General features: G+C 33.8%; 4 protein-coding genes across 6 annotated transcripts; 1 reads left to right on the forward strand and 3 right to left on the reverse strand.

Moving 5' to 3' along the window:
* Positions 1–288: 288 nt before the first annotated feature.
* Positions 289–1,950, reverse strand: LOC140957412 (uncharacterized). The gene has a single exon (XM_073414646.1). The coding sequence runs from the start codon at positions 1,408–1,410 to the stop codon at positions 511–513; it is 900 nt and encodes a 299-aa protein (XP_073270747.1). The 5' UTR covers positions 1,411–1,950; the 3' UTR covers positions 289–510.
* A 3,115-nt stretch (positions 1,951–5,065) lies between these two features.
* Positions 5,066–11,139, reverse strand: LOC140957289 (uncharacterized). Of its 2 annotated transcripts, none has more exons than XM_073414477.1 (6): positions 10,855–11,139; positions 9,189–9,359; positions 8,758–8,883; positions 7,427–7,630; positions 6,549–6,713; positions 5,066–5,774 (listed from the first exon to the last, which is right to left on the reverse strand). In XM_073414477.1, exons 1-6 carry the CDS (start codon positions 11,098–11,100, stop codon positions 5,400–5,402), a joined length of 1,287 nt encoding a protein of 428 aa, XP_073270578.1. In that variant the 5' UTR covers positions 11,101–11,139; the 3' UTR covers positions 5,066–5,399. The 2 variants fall into 2 exon arrangements, with proteins under 2 accessions (XP_073270578.1, XP_073270579.1); XM_073414478.1 differs by having other exon boundaries at positions 9,189–9,407; positions 10,855–10,963.
* A 977-nt stretch (positions 11,140–12,116) lies between these two features.
* Positions 12,117–13,762, forward strand: LOC140957664 (NAD(P)H-quinone oxidoreductase subunit N, chloroplastic). The gene is made up of 4 exons (XM_073414997.1): positions 12,117–12,593; positions 12,680–12,796; positions 13,127–13,212; positions 13,378–13,762. Exons 1-4 carry the CDS (start codon positions 12,201–12,203, stop codon positions 13,436–13,438), a joined length of 657 nt encoding a protein of 218 aa, XP_073271098.1. The 5' UTR covers positions 12,117–12,200; the 3' UTR covers positions 13,439–13,762.
* Positions 13,763–13,902: 140 nt separating this feature from the next.
* Positions 13,903–16,183, reverse strand: LOC140957665 (protein YCF54, chloroplastic). 2 transcript variants are annotated; one of them, XR_012171667.1, is made up of 4 exons: positions 15,756–16,183; positions 14,942–15,186; positions 14,442–14,680; positions 14,177–14,317 (listed from the first exon to the last, which is right to left on the reverse strand). XR_012171667.1 is itself a non-coding variant. In XM_073414998.1 (3 exons), exons 1-3 carry the CDS (start codon positions 15,960–15,962, stop codon positions 14,140–14,142), a joined length of 630 nt encoding a protein of 209 aa, XP_073271099.1. In that variant the 5' UTR covers positions 15,963–16,165; the 3' UTR covers positions 13,903–14,139. The 2 variants fall into 2 exon arrangements, 1 of the variants encoding a protein (XP_073271099.1); XM_073414998.1 differs by lacking the exon at positions 14,442–14,680 and having other exon boundaries at positions 13,903–14,317; positions 15,756–16,165.
* Positions 16,184–17,789: the final 1,606 nt, after the last annotated feature.

Consider the following 17,789-nt stretch of genomic DNA (forward strand, 5'->3'; position numbering starts at 1 on the left):
GTTTTTATTGTTTCATTTTACTACACCATATTAACAATATATTTATGTATGAATGTATATGTGCTATTTAAAATATATTTTCTAGCTGGCATTTTGGATTCACCTATTTCACATTCATTACTGAAAACAACATTTTAAGATGCCTACAATTTATCTTCATCCATACCTCATAAATTGCTACACCTAATCGGAAAATTTTGATTAACAATAGGTTGTTGTAATGGAGAAGAAAAGTGTATCCCTTTCAATACAAAGAAAAGTATAATGATACACATGTTTAGAACCACCCCTTTTATTAATCCATCAAAACCCCTTTTGGGGAAGAAATGTTTTAGTAAAAATTCATTGATACGTACAAGTTCTGATGATCAATACAAAGAAAAGAGTAGAGACTAGAAAGCCAAAAGGAAATTACACTCTCAATGAGGGAAAGAATTGTACTGAAATCAAATGTCAACCGGAAACCAAGAAAATGTAGTATTAAGTCACAAGTTGTAAGTAAGCAAATCATCAAGGAACAAATTCATTCTCCAGCATCGGCCTAGTCCGAGTCTGGGACGCCACCGGCGCCTTCGTCGTCCCCACCGTCGTCATAGGCAAATTTACACCCGTGTCAGCCGCCCTCTCCATTCGGAGAATCTCTTTTCTACGCCTACATTTTCTCACACAAAAGAATAGCATAGACAAGAAAACTAAAGCTATTAGTCCTCCAACCACAGAACCGACAATGATCCACACCTTTTTCTTCCTCCTCTTTCCACCACTGCCTCCAGGGGCGCCTCCTTCCGGAGATGGTGCCGGAGGAGCAGCTAGTGACTCCACTACAATCGAGAAGTGGCCCTGGTTTCTAGTCAAACACGTGTTTCCATTAACCACATTGTCGAATCCAACCGAGCCATCTAAACCAAAAGAGACACATTTTGGTAAAGATCCCTTCAACCCAGATCGCACATTCGAAAACCCAATTGAAATCGGATCGCCATTAGCCCGAAAATCGAGTTCGGATAAATTTTTGGCAGATAAATCAGTGGCATCATATGCTAAAAGTCCTAAAACTGGGGTTAAAAAGTTGTAACCAGGCAAAGGATAGTATAAACCTGACCAATTTGCCAAATTATGGTACACTAAGACAAGCCTCTCGACATAAGGCTGCTCTATGACATCAACAGGAATCCGGAACTCTTTGTACCTTTCCACCCCTTTCCGCCGCAGGCTGCCGCTCCTCAGTCGCAGCGCCGCCACTCCAATGCCGGAGAAGTTGGAGGGCACTTTTGCATCATAAACAACACCAGTTCTAGGCCTGACTAAAGCCTCGAAAGCATATTCTTGAAGCAGAGAATCAAGTTCTCTACTTGACCAAGCAGCGACCACTTGAAAACAGAGGATTATGCAAAGATATGCAATTTGCATCGAGAAATAATACCAGATTCAAAAAACCCTTCTGGTATAAGAGATAGCATAGCAGTACAAAAAGCAAGAACACATGAAATAAACTTCCCTTTGAAAAAAAAAAAAAGGTGATGGAATAAGAGAAGATCTGTTGGGAATGAAGAGGGATTTTGGTAGAAGAAATTAGGCAACAAAATCAAAGGGACATTGCATCGTTTACTGGCAAAAGATTTAATTTTTATATATTTATTTTTGGTTAATATTTATGTGTGCTTCGCAGGAAAATAAATGAAAACCACCAAACCACAGAGCTGTCAGCTGTGCTAAAGCGAAGACACAAGAGACTCCACCACTGCAGCCAATTATAAGGCGACAGTTCGGATTCAAGATCAGACCATAAAAAGACAAATGGACCACTACTCGGATCCGAATGGATAAGATTCGGATCCGACATAAACTCAGCTGTAGTCTACTGGAAGAATTCGAGTCCGTATTCCGGATCCGAAGAAATGAAAAGGAAGAAAGAGAGAGGTGGCCGAAAGGTTAGCATGGGCTGGAATTGGATTTAAAGACACTGAATGGGCAGTGGCTTATAAATATTTATATATGTACTATTGTGTTTCGCATTCTCCATCTTGAATTAAAGTTTATTTAATACCAATATATATATATATATATGAATAGGTCACTTATGAGATGGTCTCACGAATCTTTATCTGTGAGACGGGTCAATCCTACCGATATTCACAATAAAAAGTAATACTCTTAGCATAAAAAGTAATATTTTTTTAATGGATGATCCAAATAAGAGATCTGTCTCACAAAATATGATCCGTGAGACCGTCTCACACGAGTTTTTGTCTATATATAAATAATATTTGGGTCCACTCTAATAATTGAGATATCAAAAAGGATTTGAAGTGGACTTAGCATCTGGCATGTTTTGGGGATAATGATTTATACGGGATTCCTTAATCTATAATTTTATTTTCCTTTTTAGTAATTATTATTTTTTAAGTTGGTTACTTGCACTTTGAAAAAAAAAACTATTTTAAATAAAGATTTACATATCATATTATATCATACCATATTAATTGAAAAAACTTTATTGACATTGTTCATAAATGTTCTATTATAACATGTACCAAGTTATGTAATTTTATTAGATATTGACTATATTCTAATTTATTCGGATATGTTATGTAAAAAAAATTAGTTGAACATGTATGACAGTTAGAGTAAGTCTTTTGTAAGACGGTCTCATGAATTTTATCTGTGAGACGGGTCAACCCTACTGATATTCACAATAAAAAGTAATACTTATAGCATAAAAATAATATTTTTTCATGGATGACCAAAATAAGATATCTGTCTCACAAAATATGACCCGTGAGACCGTCTCACACAAGTTTTTGTCTGCCAAAGTTATATATATATATGTATGTATATATATGTGTGTGTGCGGAATTACACAAGATTAAAATTATATCAACTATATAAATTTCCGAATTTCGAATTGAATTTTCAATTATCTTGATATTGATGTCATTAACGCAAAGGAAATAAATGGCCTCTCGTCATACTGTTTATAATTAGGGTCGGCTTTGGAAAAAGTATTTATATTTTTAGACCAAAATTTAACGTGGCTATCAAATGTCAACTTGCCTGAAATATAAGAAAATTCCAAAGGCGAATGACAAGTAATTTTTTTAAAATCATTATTATGGGTGTAACAAAATCGAGTCGAGTAGAGCCAAGTCGAACAGTATCAGGCTCGAACCTGTCTCGTTTAAGACATATATAGGCTCGAGCTTGATTTGAACTTTTACCATTAAGTTTGATCTCAGATCGTTTGAAAATTAATAAACTCGTATGTGACGATCTTGACTCATACAATGATCTTATTTTCGAGTTCATTAAATAAACTCGTTTTAGAGCTCATCGAGCATTTTTAACCAAAAAAAAAAAACAAAGTAAGATATAAAAATTTAAAATATATGGTTATCATTTTATAGGATTTTAATATATTGAATTTAACTAAAGTAACAATGTGAGACACAAATTAATAGCCCAAAAAACTACCTGAGATCGGGCTCGCGAACAGGCTCGTGAGGTTACGAGCTGAATATCTTTAAACTCAAACTCAGCTCGATAAAATTGTCGAGATTGAGCTCGTGTTCAGCTCGATAAGCTTAACGAACAATCTCAAACGAGTTTTGTAACGAATCGAGTTCCAAATAAATTGCATATGGCTTGGTTCATTTACATTCTTAATATTAATAATTTGGTGGGATGCACACACGTGTATATAATGTTAACTTTGTTATTATTATTATTATTATTATTATTTTGGAATAGAGTGTACCAAATGTGATTCTTTATCAAATAATTTTTCTTAGTATCGCTAATGTCTATTTGATTTTAGGAGTGTTATTTTATTGTGTGGACCGTTTGGTTCAATAAAACGACTAAATAAAGTCACGTGACAAAGGGTTTTTTTTTAAAATAAGATTATAGTAATTTTACAAGAGGCACGGGAGTGGAAATACTATATATAATTTATATATTATATATTAGACACATATAGATAATAATTTAATGTATAAATAATATATAATATAATAATTTATATATTCCATAATATATAAACACATGTGTATTTATAAATAGATATTCAAAAATAATAAAATTCAATATTAGATCAACATAAATGAAAAAAATAATAATCAAACGTCTCTTGTTATATAGATAGTTCAAATTCGAGCTGGTGAAAATTATTCATTTTCAAACATTAATTCAAACTTTAATTTTTTAAATAAAATTAAAATTCAAACTCAATCATTAAATCAAAATAAAAGTTTAATCTATTAAGTTAATTTAAAATTCTATATAATATGAGTATAAAATATTTAATATAAAAAATTAGANTTTAAAGTCAAACTCCATTCAAGAAAAAAATCACAAATGTATTTATTTATATGATATTTCCAAATATTAATTAAAAATGTTAAATTTATAAAGTCATCTTAATTATTAATGAAAAGGGGGAGTGGAAAATTAATAAAAAAATATTTTTTCACTAACTCGCCACTTGCAGGTGTGGGCAGTGGTGAGTCGAAGTTTTGTTTTGTTTTGTTTTTTTCATTTTATTTTTAAAATAATTTGATAAATGGTGCGAAAACACAATAATTTGATAAAAATATTTTAAAAGTACCATAACCTAATGAAAAAACCCAAAATTTATACCCAATTTAATAATCATTTGATTGTATGATTTATAAAATATTTTCCCACCATGTCAGAGTTCACTAATTCCTGTGTCAAATGTTATTGATTGGCTTGATTATAAAACAATTACAATCTAAAATGTTTTTTTGCTGATTCAACAATGTCCTTAGAATAATTATATAGAAAATTTCTTTAAAATATATTTATACAGGTTAATTTAAATTTAATTTTATAAAATAATCTTTTTTTTAATATCTAACAATATTTTTTTAAAAGTTTAACTAAAATTTGTGAAATTAGTTCTCTTTTACTATGATTTTTGTCGTTCTGTTGCACGTGATCCTCCCAGTATTGAAAAAGGTTCGAGTTCGAGATCCAAGAACCACCACATTCCCAGTTTTAAAAACAAGAAACTATTTTTGATAAAATAGAGACACACACACGGGGGTTAAACGTAAAAGTGCAAACTTTATTTGTGTCACCAACTGCAAGACCAATCGAGAATCTCTTTATTAATTACATTCCTTTTCACAACTTGCATGAAGCAAAACATTAGCTTAGCTTCCAATGAGATCAAAAAATGAACGAAAAAAAATTGAAGAACAAAAAATAGATGACATGACAAAGTGAAATCTCACTCAAGTTAATCGGTCCTCGCCAAACTCTTCATATACTATAAAAACATAAAACAGGTGCTTTGATTCTAAAACAGATTAAAGCCACTCCAAAGCCATCAAATACTTCTGTTACGATGGAAATCACTCCAAAGCTATCAAATCCAGCTAATGCCTTCGTAAATCTTCTGTTGTCGTTTGGATGTAAGGGTTCACTGGATTGACAATTGTATAAGGCTCTTTCAGGGAAGAAACAGGAGATAAATTATCAGTTGTTACCGTGACTGCTCCCTGCGGAATCGTGGGAGTTGGGGGAAGAGAAGGGGTAGTGAAAATGGATTGCATGCTGGTGGGTGTAGTTACATTGATGGGGTAAACCTCGGTCACCTCTTCGCTGCCTTCATCCAGGTACACAACATCCTGCATGGTGAGTTGGTGGTACTCGACAATTTCCCTCAAGAAACGATTCTCCCGTGCATAGATTGAATTCTCTTGTGTGAGTCGAGCTTTCTCGGCCAAAAGGGTCTCAAGTTGAAGCCTTATCTGAGAAGTAAATGTTTACATAAAATCTTGTCAATATGTAACCCGAGAAAAACTTCGAATCAAATCTGTCATACTAGTGGAATGGAAAATAGCCACACAATTATACCTACTGTTCTCAAGCACACTTGGACAAACAAGTAAATGCAACCAAAACATGTATCAAGGCGGATATATGATCTAACAAAAAACCATTTAAGAAATGAGACATTAAGATAGTTTTGAACTAGTCTGTGGCTAAGGAGAGGAAGATAACTTTCATGTAACTTTGCACATAAATGGACTCTTGTCTGTGTGGACTTATCAAGCGCAAGCCTAATTAGAACAAGATTTGACATATGATCCCATAAGTCATAGATCATTGTAGGACATTCCAATTTTCTTTAAATAGGCTAATTTTTCCAAAAAGTTGATATACAATCATTTTTTAAAATTTTAGAACATAAAAATCATGTCCAAAAAGTAAGAACACAAAAGTTCCGTGTTTTCTGATTTTTACACAAAAAAACGTACATTAAATAAATTTATGGATATAAGGCACTGCCAAACGAAAACGATATAACCACAGGCATATTTGACTTTGGGACTCATGGAGATAAAAAAAATTCATTAGCCTATCCCATCAAACTGATGCCAAATGCTGTTCTGAAGAACATCAGAATCTGAAGAACATCAGGAAACAACGATGATGAAAAGAGCCACACATGCCAAGATTTTCGGCTTATTTTATCTTGGTTGTAATGGGAAAGGTTTGCTTTTCATGGAAGAGATTATTACCAAATCATCATCTTCTGGATTGCCACCTTTGTCACGGCTCTCCCTGAGAACCCGGTTTTCTTCTTCCAGCTGACCACAGCGCTCCTTCGCAAAAGCCAGGTCAGCCTTAATTGTCTTCAGTTCTCGCAGAAGAAGTTTCGCTTTGGCAGCCATCGCCATAGCAACCTGAAATTTAAAATAGATCTATCATGCATCTCATATAAATGACAAGTCTATCGTGTATGTATGTATGCATGTATAATATTGAAATATGCAGCCATATCTTAAGTATAGCGCATGAAAATGGCCATGAAGGCCACAAGAACAGGCACATGCAACCACCATTCAGCTACCCATAATCATATCCGCCTACATAAAATAACCCATTTTGGAAATTGCATGGTTAAATCACAGAAATTTGAGATTTAAAACGTCCATTGATATTATTGGATCGCATAGGATTATTAGTTTAAACAGTACGGTACAGTATCTGCGTAATTAGTATACCCCTGCAAATATGTTCAAAAGGAGCTTTCTTGAACAGAGTCTAAGCTCCTTTTGCAGTAAGACTCCTTTCGACCGCATTTTATTTGCTTTACTTTCACCATATACAACTTCTTATTCTGCTATAGAATGCTCCATTTACTATAATATACTGTTAAACCAAGTGAACCCAAAAATTAACAGAGTCCCATGCTTTGGATACCAATAGTTTAAAACATCCGTTTGGAAATCTTTAATTATAACAGAATGTGTCATGTTGCTAATTGACCGTGTGATGGAAACATAGCACACGCTCTACTGTTGGATAAGAACTGAGAAGAGTAAAAGGAAATCCAAAACCAAGTCTCCACAAGCGAATAGGTTATAACACCACAGCAACACAGTTGCGACCTTACGTCTCGAGAAGCTTTCAGTTGTGTTTCCAAATCAGTGTGTGTCTGAGGCTGCACACGAGTCTGCATCACAGGTTGTTGCTGCAAGCTACCAAGACTTGAATCCTGATTCCGTGATACAAGGTTACCACTCTTTTTCCTTATTTGAATTTTACGAGTTTCTTGAATTATGCCTGCAGTACGGTTTTCAACAGCAGTGATACCTTCCTGCAAAAAGGAAAGACAGTATACAAGTTGTTGAATGAAAAAAAAGGTTAGTTTGGAGACTAGTGAAGCCTCCACGAGAACTGCAACCCAAGGGCAAAAGGAAAGGAAATGTATAAAAATCTGTAAGTTTATATTTTCTTTCTCCTTATCTTTATTGTCATTACTTTTGGGGATTTCTCGTAGATCAATGATGATTCATGACGAGGTGAAGTGCAATATCCTTTTCCATTTCAAGATGGCTATGGAACATGGACTAGGGAGTTATTTACCCAACAAGCATTAGTCCTGACCCCCAAAATTATTGTTTTCAATCAAACGAAGAAAAACTTCTACCCCCATAAGACTCCTATCACATGGTAAATGCCACTCTTTCAACTAAGAGGCTTCCCTGATTAATTGGCAACTCCTGATTGGATGGGATGTCAAGTTCTCGTAAGGGGGCTCACCATGCTCATTTTCAAACAAGAATTAAATATTAGAAGTTATGTCACGACCTCAAAATCACGTCATGGGCACTACAAGAAACATGAAAGAAAATAGAACTTCTTCACATTTCACTAGTTAATTTTCAAAATTGTCACCCACAACTTTCGATGTCAGAAATAAGAGTGCTAGGATTTTTTTCCTCCAGAAATCGTGCTCAATCTCATAGCGCAACTACAGAACTCAAATAAAAAATTTATAAGATCTAAACATTGCTGGAGCTCTAAAATGGACAGGATTTTCTTGTAAATCATACCTAGCCAAATTAGTAGCGACAAGGACGTCATCGTAAAAGATCAAAAATTTAAAAATCAAGTATCTTTATGCAATTTTTGTACCAGAAAAGTCCTTGCTATAGCCTTAGCAAAATCATGCCTTCTTTCCATCAGCACTCAAGTTCAAAGGACTGAAGTTCTCGTCACCTAAGACACTGCAATGTTCCGTTCATTTTTAGTATACAGCCGTCGATGGTTGTGCTATAAGATAATTTCTGAATACCTTCTCGATCTCTAATAATCCCTTGAGTTAAGATCTTTACCCAAGAACACTAATTCGATTTAAAAGGTTTAAGACAATAAGCTAATTACACATCCCCATCTGACCCAAAAATTAACAATATTAAATAAATTCACAGTAAACCATACCTCAAGAGCATTACCAATTGTACCACCAATAAAATTAAGCGATGATGCAATTCTATCTAGTCCTTTGTGCAGAGAAGGGTTGTCAGTTTTTCGACGGTTTTCTGGAGAGTTGTATCCATTATGGTACTGAAAATCAGGATGAACGGAAACCATTTAAACAATAGGTTCGCGTTTCTGCGCAAAAATCTAGTCAATATTACAACATGAGAATAGGACATTTAAAAAACTAACAGCAGATAAGTGATCAAACCTATTGTTCTGAAAAGTAAAAGTGAGCTTTCCCAAAAATTAGGAGTAGATATTTTAAAACCAAAAAGTTCATAAAATAGAATTGTTAGTCAGAATGCTCTTTTGATAAAATATAATGCGCTATGTGATCAACCAGGTCAACAGCTGGAAGTAACTTGATTAAAATTTCAACAAATTCTCACCTGCCCCGTTTTGGTTCTATCAGATGTCTGGACTGTAGTTCCTACAGCTGTTTCATGTCGTTGAACTACAATATCATCATCAAGAACTGCTTTAGCTTTCCGGGCCAGAACATCCCAGAATCCTTGTTTAGATTCACTCATGTTCGCCTTTTCTGTATAGATGGTTGAATCCTACATTCCATGATGACAATATTACTCGAGAACAATAATATAGCTGACCTAGAAAACCAGCATACAGCACTCACAATCAAAATGGCACAAAAAATATTTATAACATTCATATCAAAACATAAAAAGTCCCAAATTTTTTCCACAATTGACGGGAAAATTCAAAGCGTAATGAGCTATGCAAAATATAGGTGCACCACTTAATTTGGAAGGCTCCAATCCGTAAAAAGACGGCTAAAAAAATTCAGCCATTTGATTAGGAGGTCATATATGGATTGGTTCTATCTAATTGCATTGGACAAACCAATGAATCCAAGTTCACTTCATCTCTTCCAGCAATTTGATAGACTTATACACGATAAACCTTTAATGTTAAAGTCAATATAGAAATCATTATTAGGTGAATTAATATGGTATTTAAGATTACAATGACCGTGGAAATCAAGAGTTTTTAATTGGTGGTGAAACCATCCATCTACACGCAAAGGTATCCTGCTTTCATTTCGGGCTCAAACGCATACATAAAAGCATGAACACACCAATGCCAATTGCATTTGATAGCTACCCTCTGCCGCATTTTATCACAATGAAATTGACAAATTCTTGATCCCTTGGTCCATTGGTGCCCAAGACATTAAATTTTTTATTCCCAGGTAGAGAACAAAAAATTTAGCCAGCGAAGATTTGATCCCAGACTTAAAGAAAAAGTGCTGCACAGGTTTGTAGTCAGTACATTTTTCTAGACTGGTACTTCTACAAAGTACGATTCAAGCCAATTTACACGAGACAATGTATTATATTCTTCACGATGTAGAATATTTGCTCAATTACTGATGACCTTGCCTTGAAATTTATCTCAACTTTATCAATTGTTAGCGCATCTAATGGATCATATTTATACATGAATTAATGGTATCCTTCTGAAAGATCTGCATGGGACAGGGAAGAAAAACACTCCATATTTCCACCCTTCCTTCCCAGTAAATCACTGCCCTGGCATTAACATCTCCGATCACACCTCCTCATATTCTCGGCTTTATTATCCTTCAGATCTAAACCAATCACTCAAAAGTCAATGGCAAATGTTATTATTCTAACCATCTTGATCGTACAAATCAAAGTAACTTATCTACCATAACCTGGTAAGAATTCAATTCATTGCTGTAAAAAATACATGCTTGAAACATAATTAAGCAACGTGTCAACCAATCCATATGTTTTTTCACCAACTAATGAGAACCTACCCAAAACTTTACACAATTCATTTGGGTTAGCACTTGAGATAAAGGTCGTCTTTTTTTTTCCTGTCCATCGTAATGATTGATTCCCACGATCGCATATCAGAGAGAAAAAAAAATCATTCATCATGATTTTTTTAAAAAAAACATCACAAAAAATAACCATAACTTTTCACCCACAAATAACCAAAAGAAAATGTCACTCGAATCTCGACGACCTAATCAAACATAAAAGAAAATAATCTAAGCTGACATTAAACCTTAGAAGAGGAAGATGAGAAGTCGCGTGGAGAGGAGAGAGCGGATTGTTCGTAGGCGGAAGGCAGCGAAGAATCTCTGTAAGCCGCCGAAGCTCTGATCGCTTTCGTGGCCAGCGAGGAGGCTGAGGAATTCGATGAAGATCTGCCGTCTGCCACCGCATTCTGCGGCGGAAGCGCGGAATCATAATCGTCGCTTGAAGAGAAGGCACCAGGCCTCCCACCTTGCTGCCTCCTCCTATAAGCCATATTGAAGTGAATTAATGCCTTTTTTTTCCTTGCTTATGCTATGATTAATCAAGATAATCATTTATTTTTAAAATGAAAAATTTCAGTGGAAAAATCCTCCTAAATATTTTATTTCTTAAAATAATGATGAAATCTATAATTTAAATACATTGTAATTTTTAGATGATTTTAATTTAAAATATTGCAAATTCAACTTTTATCAATTTATATTGTTATAATAATATTTTAATAAATTTCAAATTCATATTACATAATAATTTAGGGAAAATTATTAATTAAGATCCCACTAAAAATCTATTCACTTGTTTATAACCAAATTTTTATATCTTATCCCTGAAGTGTTACTCTTGTATGATTGATTCTATGTGGTAAATTTCAATTATTGAATCTAATATATGATATCAATTTTTATCAATAAATGAGAAACCATGTAATCTATATGAATATAATTAATACTAATATAATGTTAGCAACTCTAGCTTTAACTCCTTCGCAAAAATTACCATTAATGTTTGATGTATGTTCATATATATTCATTGTATACTATTATTTATCATAATTTATCTTTTATTACAAATACGAGCAAATCAAACTATATTGAATAAGAGACAGATTCATGGATTTAGGGATTTTTGAATTGGATTTTTTTTTTATAAATACAACAAATTTACTTATTACTATATGAATTCTTGGATTATTGTGTTATATATACATGCGTAAAAGTAATACGTGTAAGTAGATCAACTTATCATATTTATATTGAAACAGGATCCATACAAAAAAAAACATTTGTCATTAGTTGATTATCAACAACATCTAGAAAAAATATAAATTAACTACTTCACAATAATTAATTGCCATAATATTGTAATATTTAAAGTTATACACCATCTAATTAATACTATTGATGGCAAAATTATGCAATTTGTGATAACCCGAATCCATTTGGTATTCGGGCAACCCGTTTCCATATATTTGAAGTTTGAACCACCCAAAATTGATGCATTAATCATAGCCAAGAATCCATCTCTTATCTGTATGATATTGAGTGAGATATGATATAATATAACAAACCATTCCCAATTCCATTATTTGCTCCAATGGCTGCTGCAGCCTGTTCATTTCAAGGATCATCACTTCTCCCTTCAATAAGCCATACCACCCGAAAACAATATCTCCCGAAATCCCACAAGATCAGCAAATCCGCAACATTTGGAAGCAATGCATCGTCACCCAGGAGGAAGTCAATAACAAAGTGCAACATAGGTCTGCAAGATTTCATCGGAGGAGACCTGGTGAAGCTTGACTTAGGACAATGGTTGGAGGACGTGGAGGAGCACAAGGCGCTGGCCATATACTCGCCTCACGAGGGTGGATACGAGGGGCGGTACCTCAATCGTCTGCGCTACAAAGGGTATCATTTCTTGGACCTGTCCGCACGAGGCCTAGGCGATCCCGAGACCACCCTCATCAAGTTCCATCCAGTTTGTCCCGTAAGTATATATATATATCGCATGCGTTTGTATACATTGTTACAGAGTTTTTTTTTACTGTTTTTTGTATCTATATATCTACACAGGCTCATTTGGGAAAGCAGCCAATAGCAAGGTGGTGGTTTCCTCCGGAAGTTGATTATAGACTCTCTTTGCTCCCTCCCAATGCCAAAGGGCTAGTGGTTTGGATCATTGAAGCCAAGGTACTTCTAATTGTCATTTCACTTGCTAGTTATATATAATTTGTGTAATTTTTAGATAATACATTGAATGTCATGCTCCCGTTCCTCGCATTTATTTATAGAGACCATCGTCCTATACACGTATGATACGTTTGTACAATATTTTTTTCCTAGTTTCGAAATAAAATTTGTGGAATAGGAGTAGTTTCGTGATTTGACGTAGAATAGGAGATATAATAGATTACTCCATATGATAATTATCAAAGTTAAAGGTTCAATTAGCTATTTGTCAAAGGTGCTTCATATTTGTTGTGAATTATCCAAGATTCTATTTTTTCACTGCCACTTTAGGTTTTATCCAAGGCGGAGCTGCAATTTCTTGCAATACTTCCCTCACTAAGACCCAGAGTCAAAGTGATTGCAGAATGTGGCAACTGGTATATATTCTTTGAATTCTATTTCATTTTATTCTTTAGTGTATGATAAATTTATTTGGACTTCATGTGCTGAATTTCATTAGTTCACCCTGCTTCTTTCTTTAAATCTGTTTAAACAGTAATTTTGATTAACTAACATTGACAGTGTATATACCAATGATACAGGAGAAAGTTTGTGTGGAAACCACTCAAAGAAATTGCGGGATTGTCGGCGCAAGAACTGTAAATATTTGGCAAATTACTCGAGAGAGGCAACTATTCAATTTGTGTATCAGAAATTATATCAAACTTTCATAACAGCTTGAGACAGAGTAGTGAATGTGCTGAATGTCAGCAAGCAACCACATATGTCGAAAGTTAGGAAGGCCTGAAAACGTTACAGTTGTATAAATGTAAAAGCACAGAAGTTGTTAACATGATGCAATTTCTTCGCAACTGATCTCATGTATTTGCCTTGAGTGGAACGAGCCAACTTTGACGATAGATTCAAGACCAGTGAATGATAGTGAAATCTGTGTGAAAATATAGAATAAATTTGATTTTTCATTTATATTATTTTAAGTAGGGAAATTTTCATTTATAGCTCTTGAGAAAAAAAAAAAAGGGTTTTATACCAGAATATGTAATTGTAATTGGTGGTGTGTGCGATCCTGCACTTGGATTAACATGTTCACGAACTCAACAATTAAATCAAGAAATAATACAAAGAAGTGGACGAATCGCCGGATCCACAAGGCTAGACATTATGATGGAGTAGTAATGTACAGAGGTTAGAGCTCGAGGAAGTAATATAAAACAAATCTGGAAAAGTTTTAAGACATGCATTTCTTTTGCATCCCTAAAGACGAATCCGTAACCCATCTCGGAATTGGAATCTACTGTAAAACGCTCTCACAAAAACGGTGAACATATTGCTCTTTATACCGACTATGTCTTTGGGGGAAGGAACGGCTCCCACCACCCATATTCATATTTGGGATAAGGAGCTGTCCAATTTTCAGGCTTTTCAAACTCGAGATTTACAGGATTTGAAGCCAGAGCTTCTCCTAAATTCTCAGCTTCGAAGCTATCTTGCAACACGCGGTCCAGTCTTAACTTCATGAACCTACATTCAAACTCAAAATCATTCCACTCATTGTCACATTGAAGTTTGTAGACCCGTTTTGTGTAACGAAATAACACAAAATAAGATAAAATGCTAAAAAAAACAAAGAGATACAGGAGTTTACATAATTAGGCTCGGTTAAAACCAGTGGCAAAGCCACACTCAGTATAGCACGGACAACTGCCCCAGGTGTAGAAAACAGCTCTTGATTTTCTTCAATACCTTCCAATTTTGGCTTGGTTTTGTATTAAAAATTTTGCCCCTCTAACCTCTAGGTACTGGCTATCTCCGCCCAACTCTAGCAGCGGACAGTCCGAGCATATATAGATATCCACACGTCCACGCTGATCAGGCCACTTGCCTCTGTTTGGTGAACTAAAGCCCATTTATCCTTTTCCATAATTTTTCAAGCAGGGAATAGTTTTAATCCAAATACACAATAATTCAACATCTAAGCTATGCCACACAAAAGGGAATAAACTGTAGATGAATCTAAATCTTAGATGGACTTCACAATTCATGTTCTTTTAAGCCAAAATTTACGCTAAATGATGTATTGAGACCATAGATATTTCATGATAAAAGATGTATTGATCACTGTAGTAAGTGAACCAAAATTCTTACTTAATCCATGTGCCATCGGTTGAAACAAGAGCAACAGCAGGTCTCTTGAGTCTCTTGGTAATATTGGGGAAGTTATCCAAGAATTTAGGTTCTGTCACAAGCCAAAAGTCTTGCTCTTTGTCCCTCTCCCCATAAAGCCTAAGACGCTCAGCTAGAAGTTCCTTGAAGTGCTCTTCCTCATCCAACATGAATTTGGCATTGGCCACAAGAAAATGATATGTTTTTTTCTTCTCAGCTTGTTCTTCCTGTTCTCACAAAAACAATTCGACATTAATCTCAGTCAACACATATCACATAATCTTAGGCGCTCCAAAATGTAAGAAACTCAGTTACCAAACCAAATATCACAATACCATTTTCAGTATTTTTCCTAAAAATACATTCTCAATCACATTTTCAAAACTCAAATTAGTCGCCATTTTTAATCCAATTTTTCCCTAAAATGTATTCAATTATTATATTATATTACTATTATACTATATTATAACACAATGTGCTTACACTTTAAAATTTTAAATCCTAGGTTCACAATTAAAATAAAATTAAATATTTTATGATGTAATATCATCAGCTAAACAGAATTTCCTACGGCTTTACAACTAACTAAACACATTCCCTTAAAAACATACAGAAAATATATATCCGATGATACCGAAAATGACATCCTCCAGTGCAATTCAAATACATCAGGAGACTACAAATTTTCCCGAAAATAAAACCATGACGCTAACTCAAACCTACGTCTGCTGATCGACAAGCATCGAATAAAGAACAAGAGAAGTTAAACTATCGAACAGGCAGAGAAATAGCTAACCGTTTCAGTGGGATCAGAGGAATCAACCGCAGCCGCAGCCGTTTTCACTGAAATGCTCGATTTCCAGCTGCCGATGGGTTTCGAGGAATTCAACAATGGCAGCGGTTTCGTTGAAGGGATTAAGAAAGGTTTGCAGGGGTTGTGGGCGGGAGCGTTCAGCATCACGCCACCTAAACAACCCAGATTTAGTGTAGTACAACCGAACATAGCTGCCGAAGAATGAACTTCACTAACACTTTCTCCTTGCGGTAAAAGACACCCTTTTGCTATTTCTCTTCGTTTTTCGGTAAAGAAAAGGAAATGCTACAGCTATAAGTGGGAAAAGCGCGGAGCAAATGCACCAGCCTTATCTGATGTAAGCACGGTCCCCTTATCCCTCGACTTTTTCGATCCTTTTTTCTTAACTCGACTTCTTTTGGTTTCAAGTTAAAGGTCGTCCCCGATTAGACGTCCAAATGGGTCCAGCTTTCTTGAGTAGTTCGACTGACTGAGCTTCAACTCGGTTTGATCGAGTTCGAGTCAAGTTCGAATAGCTCAAACTTTTAATTGAGTTGAATAAGATTATATAATGGGTCTATTTGAGTAGCTTGCGAGCTACCCGATTATATATATATATATATATATTGTTAATTATTTATTTAAAAAATACAATCTAAATCGATTTATTCGAACTAACTTGATACGTTTTCGAGTCGAACTCAAAGTTAAAAATTGATATTCGAGTCGTCTACTCATCTCGATTGCACCTCTATATGAATAAGATCTCCTCTTTTTAAATATAACTAGGAATGTATACGTGCGATGCACGTAGAAGACTAATAATGAAAAATATAATCACGAGAATTAGATAATGTTTAAAGTCGTTTGAATAATATCATGTTTATAAGTATTTATCAATCTAAATATATCAAAACACAATACATAAAAATACATCATGACAATAAATCATATATATTCACTTATTTATATGACATTTTTCAATTCGCGACATAATACAACTCTCTTAAATGATAAATCAGCAAAAATAATTTTCATTCAAATATCATTCAAAATGAAAAAAACAATAAAAATAAAATTAACAGAATAGTGAATTTTACCAAAATCAAAACTAAAATNAAAAAACATATATAAATAAAATAATATGTAATACTCAGTGAAAAATTTTATATGTAAAATTGTAATATATAACAAAGATAATAAACTATCAATATAATTCATATTTATTACAAGGATTATATATTGATTAAATTTTTTTTAAAGATTATATCATAAATTTAGTTTAAAATTTAGAGAAAAAAAAGAAGAATGTGTATTAATGTCCAAATATATCTAATATGGACAATGAATCACAAAAATTGACTAAGAAATGTAAATAAATAATTTTTTTACATAAAATTTAGAAAATAAAGAAGAATGTGAATTAATGTCCAAATCTATCTAAGATGGACAATGAATCATATCACCAAAAAACCCTTAAAAAGATATATTAATTTAATTTGCTAACTTAAATGAACAAGGAAATGTAAAAAAAATTATTTTTAGGCATAAAATTTAAGAAATAAAAAGGAATGTGTATTAATGTCCAAATTCATTTAAGATGGACAATGAATTACAAAAAAACCCTTAAGATAATCTAATAATTTAATTGATCAACTTAAATGAACAAGGACAAATAAGAAAATTCACAATTGAAGTGGTATATTTATATGTATGTTAGATTAGATTAAGGCTGTGTTTTTTTTTTTTTATTAATGAGTGCCAAATATTATTTGTCCCAAGTTTTTTAGCGTTGTTGATTTTCATAAACTGGCCGGTGGGTTTTAAATATTTTAATGATATAAATACATTAAAAAAATTAATATTAAAGATAAAATTTTATTGTTATATAAATTTTATACAAAGCTAACAAATATGAGAATAAATTCAAAGTCACGAGTCGAGTTTATAGCTCGGACTTCGAACCTCAACCTTTGATGAAAAAGAGAAAGATCTTGCGGCCTCCTGCAGTACAAAGCTCCAGATCCAAAAGCAGAA

The sequence above is a fragment of the Primulina huaijiensis genome, chromosome 14, assembly GCF_012295235.1.
Source record: "Primulina huaijiensis isolate GDHJ02 chromosome 14, ASM1229523v2, whole genome shotgun sequence".
Taxonomy (NCBI): domain Eukaryota; kingdom Viridiplantae; phylum Streptophyta; class Magnoliopsida; order Lamiales; family Gesneriaceae; genus Primulina; species Primulina huaijiensis.

Bases quoted from the DNA above. Each gene is read 5' to 3' on its own strand.
- LOC140957412 (XM_073414646.1), bottom strand. From the start codon at position 1,410: ATGCAAATTGCATATCTTTGCATAATCCTCTGTTTTCAAGTGGTCGCT.
- LOC140957289 (XM_073414477.1), bottom strand. From the start codon at position 11,100: ATGGCTTATAGGAGGAGGCAGCAAGGTGGGAGGCCTGGTGCCTTCTCT. The intron at 9,360-10,854 runs GTTTAATGTCAG...CATGGAATGTAG, and splicing joins TCTCATCTTCCTCTTCTAAG to GATTCAACCATCTATACAGA. The intron at 7,631-8,757 runs GTATGGTTTACT...TCCTTTTTGCAG, and splicing joins CAATTGGTAATGCTCTTGAG to GAAGGTATCACTGCTGTTGA.
- LOC140957664 (XM_073414997.1), top strand. From the start codon at position 12,201: ATGGCTGCTGCAGCCTGTTCATTTCAAGGATCATCACTTCTCCCTTCA. The intron at 12,594-12,679 runs GTAAGTATATAT...ATATCTACACAG, and splicing joins AGTTCCATCCAGTTTGTCCC to GCTCATTTGGGAAAGCAGCC. The intron at 13,213-13,377 runs GTATATATTCTT...CCAATGATACAG, and splicing joins ATTGCAGAATGTGGCAACTG to GAGAAAGTTTGTGTGGAAAC.
- LOC140957665 (XM_073414998.1), bottom strand. From the start codon at position 15,962: ATGTTCGGTTGTACTACACTAAATCTGGGTTGTTTAGGTGGCGTGATG. The intron at 15,187-15,755 runs GTTAGCTATTTC...TTGTGAGAACAG, and splicing joins CCTCTGATCCCACTGAAACG to GAAGAACAAGCTGAGAAGAA. The intron at 14,318-14,941 runs GTAAGAATTTTG...GTTTGAATGTAG, and splicing joins ACCGATGGCACATGGATTAA to GTTCATGAAGTTAAGACTGG.